General features: G+C 36.9%; 1 protein-coding gene across 2 annotated transcripts in view; it reads right to left on the bottom strand.

Annotated features, from left to right (window-relative positions):
• Positions 1-1,904: 1,904 nt before the first annotated feature.
• The window catches only part of ZNF639 (zinc finger protein 639), a 38,432-nt gene continuing 19,390 nt past the window's right edge, over positions 1,905-20,946 (bottom strand). For both annotated transcript variants that reach the window (XM_053710161.1, XM_053710160.1), the window contains exons 2-5: positions 18,174-18,239; positions 15,968-16,061; positions 5,121-5,222; positions 1,905-3,437 (exon numbers count right to left, since the gene is read on the bottom strand). In XM_053710161.1, coding sequence (XP_053566136.1) covers positions 2,335-3,437; positions 5,121-5,222; positions 15,968-16,052 — 1,290 coding nt within the window. In that variant the 5' untranslated portion in view covers positions 16,053-16,061; positions 18,174-18,239 and the 3' untranslated portion in view covers positions 1,905-2,334. The remainder of the gene's footprint in view (positions 3,438-5,120; positions 5,223-15,967; positions 16,062-18,173; positions 18,240-20,946) is intronic.

Here is a 20,946-nt window from a genome sequence, read left to right as displayed (position 1 = left end):
AAAATGCCAAGGGGGGTGAATACTTTTGCAAGGCATTGTATAACAATCATTACAAGGTGATGACATCAATACAGCAGACTCCCAAGTCCCTCAATTGAAGCAGCAGATTTGGTATGTAGCTACAGGTAAAAGTACAAAGCATTGCTTCTATAAATAACAAGATAGGTTATTGATACATACAGTATGTCTAGTGGTTGTTATGCCACTGAAGCATCTGGTTACTAAATTAAATAAAAGAATTGGGAGTGAAAGATATCATTGATCATTTATGTATATATAACAAAACAAAAAACACACGCGTGATGCACCATACTTAAGTTTATGAGCACAATCTGTTGGCAGTTTATAAATAAAATATATTATATACAATTGAAATGGAATTGGGTGGCAATAGCCCTTCAAAAGTTTTTTTGTGTGTAATTTTTCTGATGTCCTACTAGTCAAAATAAACAAAAAGCACACTGTGTATATTTGGAAATAAAACCACACAGATTATATACACACACATTTTAATATATATATATATATATATATATATATATATATATATATATATATATATATATATATATATATATATATATATATATATATATATATATGTAGTCGGTGTAGAAAACTCACTAGTCGAGGGGAAAAAAAATCTTGCTATTCCCCTTAGAGTTAAACATAGGAGAAAAAAAAAAAAAAAAGCTACAGTTATTAACATCCAGGACTAGTGGAAATTTGCAGCCCTGTATATACACAATTGTTTCCATGTTTAAAATTGGTAAGCTTTAAACAGAGGTATCTATTTGCTATAGTAAGCATTTACCCTGTCCCTCTGGCATGTTCTGTTTCCAAATAAGTTAATTAAAGGGATATTAACCAGTGCTCCTTTGGTAAAAAATATTTTTCTTGCAAATTAGCACTTCTAATTTGTCACTTTAGCCCCTACCCCCAGTGCGATAAGAATTGAATATTTTTTTAAAACTTAAGTTTCATTACGGCAGTTCTGAGCATGAGCAAATCTGACTCCCTGTTTATCTAGTCTGGGAGTTTTCATCATGCTAAAAAAGCTTTCTGTAGAAACCATAGACTCCTTGTAGGCCTGTGACAAGAATTAATGGACACTGCACAAATGAAGTTTAAAAAAAAAAAAAAAAAAGGTAAAATCCATTTAAATAGATTAATAATACATATTGCAATGATTTCTATTACGCATATACCACTGCTTAGTGCTTTTTTATTACAATGAAAGACTGTTTAATATCCCTTTAAGGGAAATGAAGGTACATTATATAACAATAGTATATATCAGGAATTAAAGGGACAGTGAAATTAAAATTAAAACACAGACAATACAAGAGGTGTATATATATATATATATATATATATATATACACACACACATACATACACACACACACCAATCCCCAGTTAGTTCCCAGTAGTGTATTGCTGCTACCAAACCTACCTATTCTACTTAACAAAAGATACAAAAAGAATTAAGCAAATTTAATAAGAAAAGAAAAATTTGAATGTCGTTTAAAATTGCGTGCTATATCTAAATTGCGAGTTTCATTTTAACTTCCTGTCCCTTTTTTTTAAGCACATAATAGCAATGGATATGCATTAAACAATTGAAAGAAATTAAACCAGTCTTTTTTTTTTTTTAGCAAGATGTTTGATTTGTATCACCAGCCTGTCTGATCTGAGGGGGGAAATATTTGGTTTTAACATGAATGTCCCACAACATGTATGGGAACACAATATTCCTATAAGCGGTGGAAAATATAACTATGGTTTACTATTCAGGGGTTAAAAGCTACTTGCCAAGCCCCAGAGGGAAGCAATTTCCAAGTCTTCCTTTGGTTATGTTACACAATAATACATAAATCACAGTCCATAATAAAAGACAAGTGTTTAGTTGATTTTCTTGAAAATTTAATTACCCTCAAACAATATTTGCAACTTTTACATTTCCCCGCCATAATGGATGCTCTGATTTAATAGAATAACTTTTAAATCCCTTTGTCGGCATTGAGACCTGCAATGCTTGTTAAAGGGCCAGTAAACCTAGAAAATAATGTTATATAATTCTGCACATGTGCTAGCTTTATGTAACCTAATATTGCTGGGAATTTTTTTATTTTCTAGGTTTACTGGCACTTTAAAAGAATGTGGTCTCACTTATCTACAAAAGGGATTCACAGAATTCAAAATGGATGTCACATAAGTACACGTATTATTTAATAAACATGTACAAAAAAAAGCTTTTAATTTACTAGGCATAGAAAACCTGTGTGTGGGAAAAAGGAACTATAAACCACATGAGCGCTTCCACTGTACAAATCATGTTCTTGCATGTGTCTGAAGATGACTTTTAAGTTCATCTTCTGATCCAAACCGCAGAAGGCAGTTAGCACATTTATGGGGCATGTCAGCCGAGTGCCTGAAATCCAAGTGGGTTTTCAGATCTTCCAGTTGACCTGTGGAATATTCACAATATTGGCACAAATAGACCCCTTCAGATGAATGCAAATTCAGATGCTGACTATATTCTAACATGCCCGAAAACCCTTTCCCACAATCATCACAAACATGTGGATAAAAACGCGTATGCTCTATTGCAACATGCCTGTTCACATTGGTGTGGAGGCGGCTGCTGAAACCACACACCTGGCAAACAAAGAAGTTTTTGGATTTATCAAAGCTAATTTTGTTTAATAGACTGAACTGCCCATGTCCTCCACTGTTGTAGGCATCACTCAACTCTATTAGTCGACACGTGTGTTCATTCACTACATGGCTGTGCAGGTCTTCAGGATCATTAGTCTCGTGCTCACAAAACTGGCACAAGTACTGTTCATCACAGCTGTGCTCCTGAAAGTGCAGGTACAGTTCACTACTAGTACAAAACTGAAGGTCACACTGCTCGCACCAGTAGAGGAAGTCATTGAAATGAGCATCTGCAACATGCTGGTTAAGACTCTCATAGCCATTAGTCTTGTAGTCACAATGCTTACAGCTGAGCTGCTGCTGCTCCTCTACGTGCAGCTTCCCATGCTCCAGAAGCAAGTCCTCGCTTGAGAAACCCTGTTTGCAAACTTTACAGATGTGCGATTCTACACACTTGTGTTTTAGGATCATGTGCTGCTTTAGATCCGAGAAGTATTTGCTGTTGTAGTCACACTGCTCACATCGGAACAGGCCACTGCTGTTGGCCCTCAGTAAGGGCCACTTCTGGGGTGTTGTGAGGTTGGAGGACGGACTACTAACAGGACTTTCAATAGATTGAAGAGGAATCTCCTTTATTTCCTCCTCTGCAGCAGGAGAAGGGACACACTCGGGCTCTTCAGTATGAACTTCTATTACAGCATCTTCATGAGCAGGCTGAGGTATTATTGTGGGAGACTCACAGACCTCCCTGCTGACTCCGTTAGTAATAGGCTCCTCTGAAAAGCAAGAGAGAAATGTGATCACTTATACGCACCTGCTACAAAACAGCTTTCAAAAGGACCATAATAGAATTGCATGCTCTATTTTGTTAAAGCATGTTATCTTTAAGACTAGTGATCCTGCACTATAATGTGTTTAACCCCCTAAAAAGGGGTTAAGACACACAGTGGAAGTACTGTTCAGGAGCTGCAGAGCGCTGCTGGTCCTGAGCAGAAACCGCCATTGATCCAATCAATGGCACTAATTACACAGTTGAGTCGTGTGACTAGCGCTACCGATTGGACAGTGGTGGTTTCTGCTCAGGACCAGCAGTTCAGGGTCACTAGTCTTAAAGGACCCGTCAACACTGTACATTTGCATAATCAACAAATGCATGATAAGAAGACAATGCAATAGCACTTAGTCTGAACTTCAAATGAGTAGTCGATTTTTGTTAAATAAATTGCAAAGTTATGTCTATTTCCACTACCCCTGTATCATGTGACAGCCATCAGCCAATCACAAATGCATATATGTATATGCTGTGAATTCTTGCACATGCTCAGTAGGAGTTGGTGACTCAAAAAGTGTAAATATAAAAAGACTGTGCACATTTTGTTAATGGAAGTAAATTGGAAAGTTGTTTAAAATTGCATGCTCTATCTGAATCATGAAGTTTAAATTTTGACTTGAGTGTCCCTTTAAACTTATATAATGCACATCTGACTATTATGGCCCTTTGAAAAGGCTATTTTAGCCTCTTTTTAACTCTAAGATTAGCACATAAAAGTGCAAAAGAAAAATGTTCTATGGTTAGAACATTCTATTACTATACTATTCTTTGCATAAAAATGTTTAACCTCTGCAAAAGGATTAAAGTCATAAAGTCAGCCCCAAAAGCAACAAGGCACTACTGGGAGCTAAATAGATTTGGTGAGCCAGTGATTGTGTGTAGCCACCAAAGACCAGATAGCTCCCAGTAGTGCATTGCTGTTTAGATTATTATTTATAGATAGAGATATTTATAAGTGGCTTAAAAAGGTATAGGAAAGTCAAAATGAAAGTTGCACAATTCAGATAGAGTGTAATTTTAAATTCACTTCTATTTGCAAATGTGCTTTGATCCCTTTTTGAAAAAGAATACGCACATATCCTATACTAGTGGGCTCTAGCTGCCTATTGGTGCCTGCACACATTTGTCTCTTGTGATTGGCTAACTAGATGTGTTCATCTAGCTGCCAGTAGTAGAATGCTGCTCCTTCAGCAAAGGATAACAAGAGAATGGAGCATATTTGTTAGATGTAAATTGGAAAGTTGTTTAAAATTGTATGTTCTATCCAAATTATGAAAGAAAATTGAGGTTTCCTGTCCCTTTAAGATTGCATGCTCTATCTACCCTAATCAGAAAGGTTTTTATATTGACTTTCATTTCCCTTTAATGCACATGTCCAAAATGAAGCGCTTATACAAAAACGTGTTGGGTCTCACTTGAAAATGAGGAATATCCTTGTAGAACTATTTAGACATTTTGCCTAGCAATGTATGAATATACTTAAAAGTTTACAAATTACTTATCATTTAGAATTTTTTTGAAGCAATAGCTTCTGTGAAATTTCAGGACCTGCTTTCTGTAAATATTCACTCAGCACAAAAAAAAAACAAACAAAAAAAAAAACTGTACAATTAAGCACAGAACTCACCTTCAGGAACTTTGGGATCTGCTTGGATTATTGAACAGACACTGTAACAGTGATCAAAGAAAATCCCATTGTTTTCTACTGTTTTAATCGGAATGGTAACATCTAGGAGACAAAAAGAAAAACACTTCAGGGATTCCTCTTCTAACAAATTATTTGTCACTTTAAAGGGACATGAAACCCAGATTTTTTTCTTTCATGATTCATATAGAGCATATAATTTTAACCCTTTAACGACCAGCGCCGAACCTGCGGCCTCTCTCTGCCACGATCTCGCTAAAAGTAGCCAGATTGCGCTATTTCTGCATGCCCGACGAGTGGGGCAGTGCAGAAATAGACGGGCAGAGGCAACGATGCAGAGAGGGCCACTCTGTGGGCAGCGGTGGTGGCGATCGTTGGACAGTGTGGCAGGGTTAGGAAAAAGGTGGGCCCATCACTGCAGGTGGGCGGATGCTGATGGGACCGCAATGCTAAGGAAAAAAACAAACAAATTTGAGCGCCAGTGAGTGGGGAGGGGGAAGGAGGGAGAGGGGGGGCAGCTACACAACAGAGAAAAAGTTTTAGTATTATTTAATTTTAAAAAAATGGATAACTGGGTACTGGCAGACAGCTGCCAGTACCTAAGATTCCGGGAATTAGTTAGAAGGGGGAGGGTTAGAGAGATTTTTGTGAGGGATCAGGGAGGTGGGAAGGTAAGGGGGTATTCCTAGGAAAATAATAGTTTAAAAAAAATAAAAAAGTATTAAACTGCAAACTGGCAGACTGTCTGCCACTACTTAAAGGGACAGTCTACCAAGTTATTGTTTTAAAAGATAGATAATCCCTTTATTACCCATTCCCCAGTTTTGCATAACCAACACAGTTATATTAATATACTTTTTACCTTTGTGATTACCTTGTATCTAGGAATCTTCTTCCAGCCTCCTGCTCACATGACTGTGACTGTTTATTATCTATTGTCTTAAATTTAGCATTGTATAGTGCTAAATCTTAAATAACTTTCTGTGCCTGAACACAGTGTTATCTATATGTCCCACGTGTACTTTCTGTCTTTGTGTTGAAAAGAGATTTAAAAAGCATGTGATAAGAGGCAGCCCTCAAAGTCTTAGAAATTAGCATATGAGTCTGCCTATGTTTAGTTTAAACTAAGAATACCAAGAGAAAAAAGAAAATTTAATGATAAAAGTAAATTGGAAAGTTGATTAAAATTAAGTCTTATCTGAATAATGAAAGTTTAATTTATACTAGACTGTCCCTTTAAGATGGGGCTGCACAGTGGGGGGTGGGGGAGGGTGTCAGGTGGAAGGCTAACTTCTACGCTAAAATTAACCTTACAAGCTACCTAATTAACCCCTTCACTGGTGGGAATAATAAAAAAGTGTGGTGCGCCATATATGTCTGTTATTTCTGAACAAAGGGGATCACAGAGAAGCTTTTACAATCATTTGTGCCACGATTGCACAAGCAGTATAAATAATTTTAGTGAGAAACCCAAAGTTTGTGAAAACGTTAACGTATTTTATCGCTTTTGGTGGTGAAAAAAGTAAATTGGAATATATATATATATATATATATATATATATATATATATATATATATATATATATATATATTTATATTAAATAAAAAACAAGGCTCTATTTCTGTTTAAATGTAGTGATGGCAAAAATGGTCTGGTCTTTTGGGGAAGTCTTAGTCTGAACTGCCCAGTCCTTAAGGGGTTAAACAACAACAATGTACTTCTATTATCAAATTAGCTTGATTCTCTTGGTATCCTTTGTTGAAGAGCATATCTAGATAGCCTCAATAGCTGGGAGCTAGCTGCTGATTGATGGCTGCGCACACACACTATTATATATATATATATATATATATATATATATTTATCTATCACTGCTCAGGGAGCTCCCAGTAGCGCATTGGTGCACATTCAATAAAGTATACCAAGAGAATGAAGCAAAATTAATAACAAAAGTAAATTGCAAAGTTTTTGAGAATAAAAAAAAAAATGTTCTATCTGAATAATGAAAGAAAATGTTGGGTTTCATGTCCCTTTAAGTAAAGCATAGCACAAATGGAAAAAAATATTTATATATATTTAGAACTATTTATCCTGGGGTAAAGAAACACAAATGCTAATGTTAATATTTTTTTCCCATCTCAATAAAAGCACTACCACCATTGTTGGAACGTAGAGTTTAAATCCCTGATCAGTGAACATTTGTAGCATATTAGTCATTAATCTAAAACTTTATAATGTATATTACAGGTGTAAGGTAGTGTACCTTGCACTTACATTTTCTATGCATAAATCTTTATAAATAAGATGTTAATGTAGTCCCTCTGGGTGTGATTTAGCAGAAAAGCATACATTTTTTTAAATTAAAATATTATTGTGGACATTCGTAGCCACCTAAACAAACGCTAAACTTGCAAAAGCATACTTTACAAGCCTTCATATAGTGTCCTGCTCACTAGTGTATGCTCCGTGCATGTGCACAGTTTCCTCATAATGTCACCTCTAGAGTAAAAACTGTATAAGCTTTTTAAGCTTGGGCACATCCGCCTGTGGCAGAATTCAGCTTTCATGTAATATTTCCTTCAAAATGTGTCCCCTTTCCTTTTTCTGACTTTTTATCTCATAGTTTAAAGCAGAATAGTTTGCCATTTACTTTGTCAGCCTGTAGGTACATGCGGAAAAACAAATAAACCCAGACTTGCAGTTTTAAAAGCTCATTAGCTTTATTTGCTGTGCCTTCAATTTAATTTTACAACACAGATTCATATTGTGCATGCACACGGAGACCCGCGCATGCTCAAATGATCTAACATACTAGCATGGTTAGTACACGGGTTTGTGAAAGGTTCATTATAGTATATTTTAAGTGATTGGTTGTGGAATGTCTCTCCTTGGCATACTTGCTCTATCCCTTAAAAAGGTTCTTCCAGCATGGCCTCCTTGAAATGCTAAAAATAGGGAACCTTTTTCTAAAAGTTAAAGGGATAGAAAGGTCAAAATTGAAAATTACATGGGTGCATTTTAAATTTTAAATAGAAGCAATAAACTTCCATTAGCAAAATGCTTCTAGTAAAAGGACTGTGCACCAGTCTTCAAGCTCAGAAAACTGACAGTGATGTGTATTGTGCCTGTGAAAACTTAATTTGTGTCATTCACACACTGCTGATCCTGAAGCTATAACGTTTCAATACTGGTACAGGGGCACTCACAGCATATGCTTAAAGGGACACTGAACCCAATTTTTTTCTTTCGTGATTCAGATAGAGCATGACATTTTAAGAAACTTTCTAATTTACTCCTATTATCAAATTTTCTTTATTCTCTTGGTATCTTTATTTGAAATGCAAGAATGTAAGTTTAGATGCCGGCCTATTTTTGGTGAACAACCTGGGTAGTCCTTGCTGATTGGTGGAAAAAATGCATCCAATAAAAATGTGCTGTCCAGAGTGTTGAACCAAAAAAAAAAAAGCTTAGATGTCTTCTTTTTCAAATAAAGATAGCAAGAGAACGAAGAAAAATTGATAATAGGAATAAATTAGAAAGTTGCTTAAAATTGCATGCTCTGTCCCCAAATCCCCAAATCTGGATTCCAAAATCCAAACTTTTTTATTTTTTATAAAATTATCAAAAATTACTATTTTTTCCCGCCTGTAAGTCACAATCTTCTCTGCCTGTGTCTTAGGTTTGGCTTTTGTGTTATATAGTTTCGGTGTTCACATAACACCTTTGTCAAATGTCAAAAACAGTTATAGACAACTTAATGCCCAACAACTCACCTATCATACCTTAACACACGCAACCTTATATACATTGTTGTTTGGCGCTCCTCTATGCGATCAAGCATGTGCACAGTGACGTCATGACGTTGCTGCGTAGCGTGACCACGTGGTATCACGTCACCCAATCAGATTACCATGGCAACCGGTATACAATACCTCCATAGCTATACCGAGCTAATAGATTCCGGTTTCAAAAAGTAAGTAGGCATAACAGCCCATCAATTAATGCACTAGGCACTACACACTGGCCTATAGTTACTGACCACAGCAACACGTATTGCTCACAGTGAAGATCATACAGCAGGAGCGCAAAACATTAAAACCAAGTGTAATTACAGTTAAAAAATTAATCAATCATGGATAGCAGGGACATCTGAATGATTCTTTTGTCTAATATCAGCAAATTTACATGTCTAGAATCAGGACGAACCTAATCCATATGCCTAAGATACATTACTCCCCCTTTTTTTGTCTTTTGTATTCTATATGTTTTTTATCTATACCTAAATTTAATCGTGCCACCTGGAGTATGATCAGAAACCCGTAGGTACCCACTAGGATGAAAATCCATGTGAATAGTTCTGGGTGACTTAGCATGCATCCCTTATTGGTAGGTATAGTTGAAGATTCATTTGTTATAGAATGGTCCAAAGTCAAGGACAGTATTCAGCCCCCTAGGGACCAATGTGTCCAGCATATGGATCCATTTCGTTTCCACTTGTAACAACCGGTTGTCTCTGTCGCCACCCCTTCTTAGTGGTGGTACATGGTCAATCAACATTGACCTCAGGCTTGATAAGCTATGGTTACATTCAGCAAAATGCCTGGCGACTGGTTGCTCCGATTCCCCCTTTTTTAGTGCCTCACGTATTGCACAGCGGTGGTTTGCCATCCTGTCTCTGAAACTTGTTATTGTTTTACCAACATACACCAGGGAACATGGACAGACCAACATATAGATGACATATGTACTAGTGCATGTTAGTCTGTGACGGATGGTATATCGCCTATTCGTATGCAGATGCTGGAATGTCTGGCCCCTCATCATGGTATTGCAAGTAGTACAATTTCCGCATGTGTAGCATCCATTTTTGGACGTCTTCAGCCAGTTATCCTTCTGGTAGCACTTCACCGGATCGGTTTTCTCCAGTACATCACGCAAATTCTCAGCCCTGCGATACACCATCCTAGGTGGTTGCATCCTGTGAAAAGGAAGAGTTGGATCTGTTTCCAGGATCGGCCAATTTTTCGGTGCCGATTTCCTAAGTATGTCGCTGGTCGGGGTATAAGTGGTCACAAAATTTAGCCTTTCAATTTCTATAATAGGCTTATCATGTCCCTTTCCTTTGGGGTCCTTTAGCAATTCATCCTTGACCTTTCTGACCATTCTTTTGTCATAGCCTCTTGCTACCAATTTGTCTTCCATTACGGTTAGTTGATTAATCATAGTGGGTACCTCACTATTATTATGAATGACCCGCATAAGTTGAGAGGTGATTATCCCCATTTTCTGATGTTTGGGATGGAAACTCCTTGCTTCTAACAAAGAATTACGGTCGGTTGGCTTCGTATATAACGAAGTACCAAAGGAGCAACCATCCTCAGACATGATCTTGTATATGTTAAGATCCAGGAAATGTATGGTCTCATTACTATATTCTAATTTAAACCTTATGGGACAGTCCATGGTGTTCAAACATGTCACCCACTCCTGGAGCTCCTCTTTACTACCCCCCCACACCAGAAACACATCATCGATGTACCGTACATAATATCTGATGTGGGGATGAGCAAATGGTCTCATAAAAATCTGTTCGTACCAAGCCATATATAGATTGGCATATGTGGGTGCCATGTTTGAACCCATGGCCGTCCCTGACACCTGCAAGAAGTAACCAGTCTCGAACTTAAAAAAGTTTTTCTCTAAGCACATGGTAAGTAGTTTGCATAGAAATTCAATAGGAGGACCCTCATATAGGGGGTTCCCTGTCACCATGGACCTGACTGCCGCCACCCCCCGTGGGGAATGGAGGTGTAGAGGCTGTCTACATCCATGGTGACCAGGATATCATCCTCATGTAATGTAGTATAGCCCCTTAGGACATTCAGTAAACTTGGGGAATCCTGCAAATATGCTGGTGTTCCTTTGACCACTGGTTGGAGGTAGAAGTCTATATAGATGGCCAAATTGGATAGCAAGGAGTCCCTGGCAGATACAATGGGTCTGCCAGGGGGGTGGTCCAAAGTCTTATGTACTTTTGGCAAGAGATATAGTACCGGTATTCTAGGGTGATCATTAATTAGAAATTCAAGTTCCTGTTCTGTCAATAGCCCTGCTTCATGGCCTCTGTAAAGGCATTCATCAATATGTTTCTTAAATGCTCTGCCTGGATTCCCAGAGAGTTTAACATATACACTAGGGTCGGATAGCTGTCTGTAGGCCTCTGCCCTATAGTCAACATAATCCTGTAGGACTATGGACCCGCCCTTATCCGCTGGGCGGATAATAATGCTATTATCATTGCTTAGTGATTTGATGGCATTCCTCTCATCCCAATTTAAATTCGGATAAGTGGAAAAAGGAAGTTTATCAGGAATCTCATTACATAACATTCTGGTAAAATTCTTGATGGAGGGATGTGTATTTACAGGTTCAAATGATGATGGCTTTTTAAATTTAGTTATCACACCTTGAGTATCATTTTTAAAATGATCTTTTAGTTTGAGCTGTCTCTGTAGCTTGTGGATATCCACTATAGAGTCAAATCTATCACATCTAGGCGTGGGTATGAAAGATAACCCACGGTTCAAAACTGAAATTTCCACATCATTCAGAGACCGACTGCTCAAATTATATACAATACTTCTTTTTGGGCTGCTTTTTGCGGTTTGCGTCTACCTCGCCTGACGTGCATGCGTCTATGTCTTTTAGATTTCCGGCCAGCGGTGGTTTTGCCGCTGACCTGGTGGCAATCCCAGAAAAAGACTGTGACTGACTAGATGTAAGTCCCTCACTATTACCCATTGTGTCAACTAAGCTGAGATTATTGCGTACCCGTGGGTTTCTACGCCTTGATCTCATAGGGAGATCCTCCTTGCTATACAACCACCTATACAAACGTCTCTCTCTCTAGTCATTCTCAACTGTGTTCTATAGTGCAATACGTGAGGCACTAAAAAAAGGGGGAATCGGAGCAACCAGTCGCCAGGCATTTTGCTGAATGTAACCATAGCTTATCAAGCCTGAGGTCAATGTTGATTGGCCATGTACCACCACTAAGAAGGGGTGGCGACAGAGACAACCGGTTGTTACAAGTGGAAACGAAATGGATCCATATGCTGGACACATTGGTCCCTAGGGGGCTGAATACTGTCCTTGACTTTGGACCATTCTATAACAAATGAATCTTCAACTATACCTACCAATAAGGGATGCATGCTAAGTCACCCAGAACTATTCACATGGATTTTCATCCTAGTGGGTACCTACGGGTTTCTGATCATACTCCAGGTGGCAAGATTAAATTTAGGTATAGATAAAAAACATATAGAATACAAAAGACAAAAAAAGGGGGAGTAATGTATCTTAGGCATATGGATCAGATTCGTCCTGATTCTAGACATGTAAATTTGCTTATATTAGACAAAAGAATCATTCAGATGTCCCTGCTATCCATGATTGATTAATTTTTTAACTGTAATTACACTTGGTTTTAATGTTTTGCGCTCCTGCTGTATGATCTTCACTGTGAGCAATACGTGTTGCTGTGGTCAGTAACTATAGGCCAGTGTGTAGTGCCTAGTGCATTAATTGATGGGCTGTTATGCCTACTTACTTTTTGAAACCGGAATCTATTAGCTCGGTATAGCTATGGAGGTATTGTATACCGGTTGCCATGGTAATCTGATTGGGCGTGATTGGGTGACGTGATACCACGTGGTCACGCTAGGCAGCAACGTCATGACGTCACTGCGCACATGGTTGATCGCATACAGGAGCGCCAAACAACAATGTATGTAAGGTTGCGTGTGTTAAGGTATGATAGGTGAGTTGTTGGGCATTAAGTTGTCTATAACTGTTTTTGACATTTGACAAAGGTGTTATGTGAACACCGAAACGTTATGTCGTTTTAACCTTTGAATACTAATTAAAAGTTATATTTTATTGTGAACAGTGAGTGCCTTTTTTTGCCTTTGGATTTGTGGATTTTCGTTTAAGTGCACCCTGGCTGCTGTTATGACTGTTTGATGTGCTGATCTGTTTTTTGGGAAAATATATATATATATTAGCAGTGAATAAGTGCTATCCTAGCACGAAACATGTCTGCAGCAGGAGCCCAGCAGTCCTTATTCACTGTATATTAACTGTTTAAGCTGTGTCAGTTTGGACTAAGCTTTAGTCTGTTTTTACTATGTTCATCAATAAAGCTTTCATTTTTACATAATTCTCTGGGAAGTGCCTGAGTTACCCTTTGTACCTTTTGCATACCTGTATTGCGAGACAAGCAGTACCTACTCAGCAAGCATATCCAGGAGAGTTGATGACGTCATCCCCCCCACTGGAGCTCCGAAAGTGCCGTGAGAACGTGCATGGTGAGTGTGATAGAGCGCAACGCTGCAATTGTTGTGGAGTATATATATATATATATATATATATATATATATATAGATAGATAGAGAGATAGAGAGAGAGAGAGATATAGATAGATAGAGAGAGAGAGAGAGAGAGAGAGAGAGAGAGAGAGAGAGAGAGAGAGAGAGAGAGAGAGAGAGAAACTTCTCAGAAAGATATATATATATATAGATAGATATAGAGAGAGAGAGAGAGAGAGAGAGAGAGAGAGAGAGAGAGAGAGAGAGAGAGAGAGAGAGAGAGAGAGAGAGAGAGAGAGAGAGAGAGAGAGAGAGAGAGAGAGAGAGAGAGAGAGAGAGAGAGAGAGAGAGAGAGAGAGAGAGAGAGAGAGAGAGAGATATATATATATATATATATATATATATATATATATATATATATATATATATATATATATATATATATATATATATATATATATAACCTTTTTGATTACAGTACTGTACTATATATACAAAAGTAATAATAAGTATTGCTACCTTTAGGTTACATGTATAAGCTGTATTATGACAAATATTGGTTCCATCCCTTCTCCAAACTGTCCTATTTTAAAGATGCAAATATACAAATATTCCAAAATCCAAACTATTCAGAAATCCAAACCTTTTCCGGTCCCAAGCAGTGTGGATAAAGGGATTTCTACCTGTAATAACTTTTGCTAGAAGCATTTTTGATAATGGAAGTATACTGGAAAACTATTTCTATATAACATTGAAATGCGCCATGCACATTTAAATTTTTACCATTCTATCCCTTTAAAATTTTACAAATCTTGTTGTGTTTTTAAGTTTCATTTTTATATGTTTATATACTACATCGAATGCGGAGGTGAATTTTTGCAAGTGATCCGAAAATCTTAACAGGATTGGAGTCAGAGTATGCAGAGCGCTTTCAGATATGGTTTATTATAGTGGGTACAGTAGATTAGAGGTAAAACAGAGGATTTCCCTAGTATATGGTTTACAATATAGTTATCTATGTTAACCTCAGTGCGGTGGATTCTTTTATGCCTGATCGGCATGCAATGGATTTTAGCATAAATGTGACTGGTGTTATACTACATCAAGCCAGGTGTAATGAAAAGAGTATTTGCCAGAACACAGAAACATTTACATTTTAGCAATTCTATTAAATAAAATTATATAAACAAACTTCAAATAGGCAAATATTTATCAAGGTATTTAACAAAACCTACATATTTTATTACTACACTTATTACAGTCTGTTTCATTGTTGTAATAAAAAAAAAGCACTAAGCTGTGGTATATACTTACTAGAAATAATTACATTATGTATCATTTATCTATTTGAAATGGATTTAGCCTTTTATTTAAAAACTTAAATTTGTGCCGTGTCCATTACTTCCGGTCACAGCCCTCCAAGGAGGCTATGGTCTCTATAGAAAACGTATTTACCATGATGTTGTAAAACTTGCAGAGTTGGTTTAGTATTAAGTGACTAAACTAGATAAAACAGGAAGTCAGGTTTGCGGATGTTTAGAACTGCCATCTTACCAAACTGGAGGCAGGGGCTACAGTGAGCAATTTTAAGTGCTAATTTTGCCAGAAAACAAGTAAGTTGTTTGCTGTTTTTACAAGTCAGTTTATTTTTAGGTTTACTTCGATTTAAAGGGACAGTCTACACCCATAATACTTTTACTGGTTTGGATCCCTTGCCCTCTGATTAGTTCATAGAACATGCTTCCAAGTATCACTCATATTTTCATTGCAGGTAAATTCTTGTATGTTTTCCAGCATTTACAGATTTGAAAGGCCGTTAGACCCCTCCTATGTACTGTGTCATGTCCTTATGGGTTTTTGTTGCTTCCCTAACTCTCACTCATATGCTGGAGGGTGCTGGCTTTGCGTAAACGCTATGAAAGCCGTGCTCTCATACGTGCTTAAGAGGTGCTCTCTTTGCACATGCGCTAGTCACCATGAACAAGCCTGGAACAAAGTGCACAACAATAATATAAAATGACAAGATGATGTAGTACATAGGAGTCTGGCAGCCATTTAAAAAAATGTAAAGGGCAAAAAACATACACAGATTTGCCTGCAATTAAATTATGAGTGATACTTGTAAGCATGTTCTACAGACTAATTAGGGGGCCAAGGAATCCAAACCAATAAGTGTATTATGGGTGTAGACCGTCTCTAACATTTTGTTTTTACCAAAGGAGTACTGTTTAAATCCCCTTTAAACACAATTAAATTGTACTAGAATTCTCCTTTAAAATCAATCTCAGAAATGACCCGAGTGTACACCACACCTGTTAGCTTAATGGATATTTCCACTTGAAGAACAAAAATACAACACTATTTTGTTAACACCTGTCTTTCTTGTAAGTTAGATTTACTATAGTTTTACTAAAACAACAAAAGCTGTGCACAAATAAAATACAACATATGTGTATTACCTGGGGAGGATACAGCCAAGCTCTGACCCGCATATCGGGATGGAAAAGGTGTCTTCCTTTTTCTTTTTTTAGGATGTTCATTCATCTTTGCAATCTGAAGAAAAAAATTATTTTTGAGAAATAAAGAGGTGTTTATCCTGTTATCACCGATTACAACTTGTTACATATGTTTAAACATTCATACAACAGGTTTGAATTTCCTTATTAGAGGAGATAGGAGTTGTCATTCTAGGGGGGGGGGGGGGGGGGGAGTAAGATACAAAAAACTGAATGTTGTTCTAAATAATCTTCTTACTAGTGCATTTGAATCATTTACATTTCTATTAACAACATAAATATAATTAGAAGTGTAAAAAAAGAAAGTCAATACACAAGCTAAGCCATGGCTTCACACAGCAGCCAGAAATGACACAAATATATTTTAAAAGTAAAACCATGACACAAGGATGTTAAAAAGTAAATGAACAGATTGTTTTTTCATTAATCTTATTTACTATGTAGAAGTAGTCTCCCAATTGATTTCAAAGTTTGGATTTGTTAGTTTAATTTGATCCAGAGATGAGTACTTAATAACTAAAAAATATTAAAAATTAGTATCGCTCTTTTAAAAAATCTGCCCATATTAAAGTAAAGGTAAAGTTAACATTTGTTTAATTAATTTAACCATTTCTCAGTATCAACTTATAATAGTCGCTAAGTTTTTTTTTTAATGAATATTCAAATATATATGTTAAAAATTAATTTAAAAATCCCTACCATTTGTCTCCTGACTCCTCCCAAGCCTTTACTTCCTGCTGCATTTTGTGAAGTCTCTACCCCTCGCAAATGCGCGTGCACGACCCAGGATAAAAATTGCGCATGCGTTACTCTCCTATTATTTTACAATGCGCATGCGCTAATTTGCCTTGTAGTATAGTATTGAATGAATAGGTATATTCATTCAGTACTATACGATCAGAGACAGGAGCTGCATCTATTGTTATCGTTCAAACGTTTCTTAAAAACATTGATCTATTAACTTGGTTTGCCCAATTGTACTATAAAATCTATAGTACAATTGGGCAAACAGAGTTAATAGATCGATGTTTTTAAGAAACGTTTCAACAATATCAATAAATGCAGCTCCTGGCTCTGATTGTGCACACTGTAACAAGACGATGAGGTAGTCTGTGGGACGCATGCGCGAAACTGGAGCGCGCTTGGTTGATAAGAAGGAGAAAAATTAGAGTGCGCATGCGACGACGAGTAAAGGGGCGGATGACGGCTGCCTAACGGCCTAAAAATCAATTGGCTATAAAATACATGTGATGTTAAGTAGAAAAAAATAATAATTTACGGGTTGAATTTGGGGATGTATATAATTAGGATTATACAGGTAATATATTTATTTATATCTATTTATATAAAATATGATGAATTAAAGTCATATTATTTTTAAACATTGAATCATATTCTAGATAGTGATGAGGGTAACTTTACCTTCACTTTAACAAAAAAAAGTATTAGTATACAAAGACATTGCAAAAATTACATCATCCTATTTGTCAGAGCAGCTATTTTTGGACTACTTATGGTGGAACTGTTTGCATTTAACTTCTTTGTGTGTGTGTGTGTGTGTGTGTGTGTGTGTGTGTGGGGGGGTAAAGTACCGCTGCAAAACAATTTAGAGCATGTATTTTTGCACTACACTGTCCTTTTAATTAAAGGGAAGTAAAGTTAAAATTACATAGTTATGATTTAGATAGATATATTTGAAACAACTTTCAAGTTTACTAGTTCAAATTTGCTTTGGTTTTCTTGGTATCCTTTGTTGGAGAGTAAGCCTAAATAGGCTCAGAGGAGTATGCACGTGTGCATATCTAGTACTCTAATACAGCAGTGTTAGCAACAATGCATATAGAGATGTTATGTATTGTTGCATTGCTGCCATAGTGCTTAAGACATATGCGTGTTCCTGAACTAATAGACAAAGAATTGCTCTTCAATAAAGAATACAAAGAAAACAAAGCAAATTTGATAATACATAGGAACGTTTTTTTTTTAATTGCATGTTCTGTCTGAATCACAAACGTTTATATTGACTTTCTCTATAATACACAGAACACTCTTTCATATTAAATCCTTTGGGTCCTTTATTGAACATAACTATACCATATCTACTATAAAGGAAGACCAATAACCTTCTAATATTTGGTGTATTACTTACGGTATCTGACTAATCATAAGAAGTGTACTCTGCCAAAAGGTTATGCGATAGCGCAGCTGTAGGCACCTGTAAAGTAAAATTAAACTTTACAAAAAGCAAAATTAGTGATTTTTTAATACATTACATTTAGCAAATCACACAATTAAATCTAAAGTAAATTCAGTAATCATTTCATGTCTAAGTTTCCATAGATTTTTTACTAAAATAAATCCCACTACAAAAAGTGTTGTAGTTTTTTACCAACCCTGCAACAGTCACAAGTTTGTCACATAAAGGGTTAACCAGCCCTATACACCAGTGCTTTCCAAACTGTGTGTCGCGCGAAATGCAGAATATTTTGCAGAAGGGCACTGCGGAGCTCCCTTACTCGCATCTGCTTCCCTTGGTCCCAACCCCGGAACTACCTAAAGCAGCTCTGCTAATGTGACTTGCGGTGTCGGAGCGGTAGGCCGAGGAGTGTGGAAGAAGGTGGATTGTAGACTAGAGTGAGAAGAATGGAGCAAGGAGTTACGCCACCACAAAATCTTGGCTGTTCTGAGCGGAGGAGTCCCCCAGAGGTCCTGGACTGTTACTGCACCGAGCAGGCCACTATTCACTTAAAAGACCAGAGAGTGCCTTCCTTCATCTATATACTTACCTGCTGGCACCCTGGCATTTGCCTTTGGAGGTGAAAGTGCCCTATCTATCTATCTATCTATCTATCTATCTATATACTGTATATATCTATCTATACAGGTGGCCCTCGGTTTACGCCAGTTCAATTTGCGCCGTTTCAGAATAACAACCTTCTTTTTCCAGTCATGGGACTGCTATTGAAATGCATTAAAGGGACACTGAACCCAAATTTTTTCTTTCGTGATTCAGAAAGAGCATGCAATTTTAAGCAACTTTCTAATTTACTCCTATTATCAATTTTTCTTCATTCTCTTGCTATCTTTAGTTGAAAAAAAAAAGAAGAAGACATCTAAGCTTTTTTTGGATCAGAACTCTGGACAGCTCTTTTTTTATTGATGGATGAATGTATCCACCAATCAGCAAGGACAACCCAGGTTGTTCACCAAAAATGTGCCGGCATCTAAACTTAAATTCTTGCATTTCAAATAAAGATACCAAGAGAATAAAGAAAATTTGATAATAGGAAGTTGCTTAAAATTGCATGCTCTATCTGAATCACGAAAGAACAAGTTTGGGTTCAGTGTCCCTTTAAAAATCAGTGCACTAATTAAAATAGTGTCCGCTTGTGTTTCAGCAAAGTTAAGCTAGTTTAACAGCCTGAAATTGATCTGTGTACACAGATCAGACAAGACCTATCGAGCAAGATCTTGCAGCCACTTTCCTATTATCTTCCTGTCCAGCTGCTTGAGATGAGGGTGCCTAACTGCCTATTAACCCCTTAATGACCACAACACTTTTCCATTTTCTGTCCGTTTGGGACCAAGGCTATTATTACATTTTTGCGGGGTTTGTGTTTAGCTGTAATTTTCCTCTTACTCATTTACTGTACCCACACATATTATATACTGTTTTTCTCGCCATTGAATGGACATTCTAAAAATACCATTATTTGCAGCATATCTTATAAATTACTTTAATTTTTTTTTAATAAAATATGAGGAAAAAATGGAAAAAAAACACACTTTTTCTAACTTTAACCCCAAAAATCTGTTACACATCTTCAACCACCAAAAAACACCCATGCTAAATAGATTCTAAATTTTGTCCTGAGTTTAGAAATATCCAATGTTTACATGTTCTTTGCAAGTTATAGGGCCATAAATACAAGTAGCACTTTGCCATTTCCAAACCACTTTTTTTCAAAATTAGCGCTAGTTACATTGGGACACTAATATCTTTCAGTAATCCCTGAATATCCATTGACATGTATATATATTTTTATAAGACATCCCAATGTATTGATCTAGGCCCATTTTAGTATATTTCATGTCACCTTTTCACCGTGAAATGCGATCAAATACAAAAATTTGTTCACTTTTTCACAAACTTTCGGTTACTCATAGAAATTATTTACAAACAGCTTGTGCAATTATGGCATAAATTGTTGTAACTGCTTCTCTGGGATCCACTTTGTTCAGAAATAGCAGACATATATGGCTTTGGCGTTGCTTTTCGGTAATTAGAAGTCCGCTAAATGCCACTGCGACCCACACGTCTATTATGCCCAGCAGTGAAGGGGTTAATTAAGGAGCATGTAGGGAGCTTTTTGGGGTAATTTTAGCTTTAGTGTAATATACAACCCAAAGTATTGATCTAGGCCTATTTTGGTATATTCATGCCACCATTTCACCGCCAAATGCGATCAAATAAAAAAAATTGTTCTTTTTTTCACAAACTTTAGGTTTCTCACTGATATTATTTACAAACAGCTTGTGCAATTATGGCACACATGGTTGTAAATGCTTCTCTGGGATCCCCTTTGTTCAGAAATAGCAGACATATATGGCTTTGGCGTTGCTTTTTGGTAATTAGAAAGCTGCTGCGCATCACATGTGTATTATGGCTAGCAGTGAAGGGGTTAATTAGGTAGCTTGTAGGGAGCTTGCAGGGTTAATTTTAGCTTTAGTGTAGCCTCCCACCTGAAACATCAGACCCCCTGATCCCTCCCAAACAGCTCTCTTCCCTCCCTCACCCCACAAATGTCCCCGCCATCTTAAGTACTGGCAGAAAGTCTGCCAGTACTAAAATAAAAGGAATATTTGGGCTTTGTGCTTTTTGTAGCATATTTACATATGCTACTGTGTAAGATCCAAAAGAA

The sequence above is a fragment of the Bombina bombina genome, chromosome 4 (assembly GCF_027579735.1).
Source record: "Bombina bombina isolate aBomBom1 chromosome 4, aBomBom1.pri, whole genome shotgun sequence".
Lineage (NCBI taxonomy): Eukaryota > Metazoa > Chordata > Amphibia > Anura > Bombinatoridae > Bombina > Bombina bombina.
Note: the sequence above shows the minus strand (reverse complement) of the source record. Positions and strands in the feature narration are given on the sequence as shown.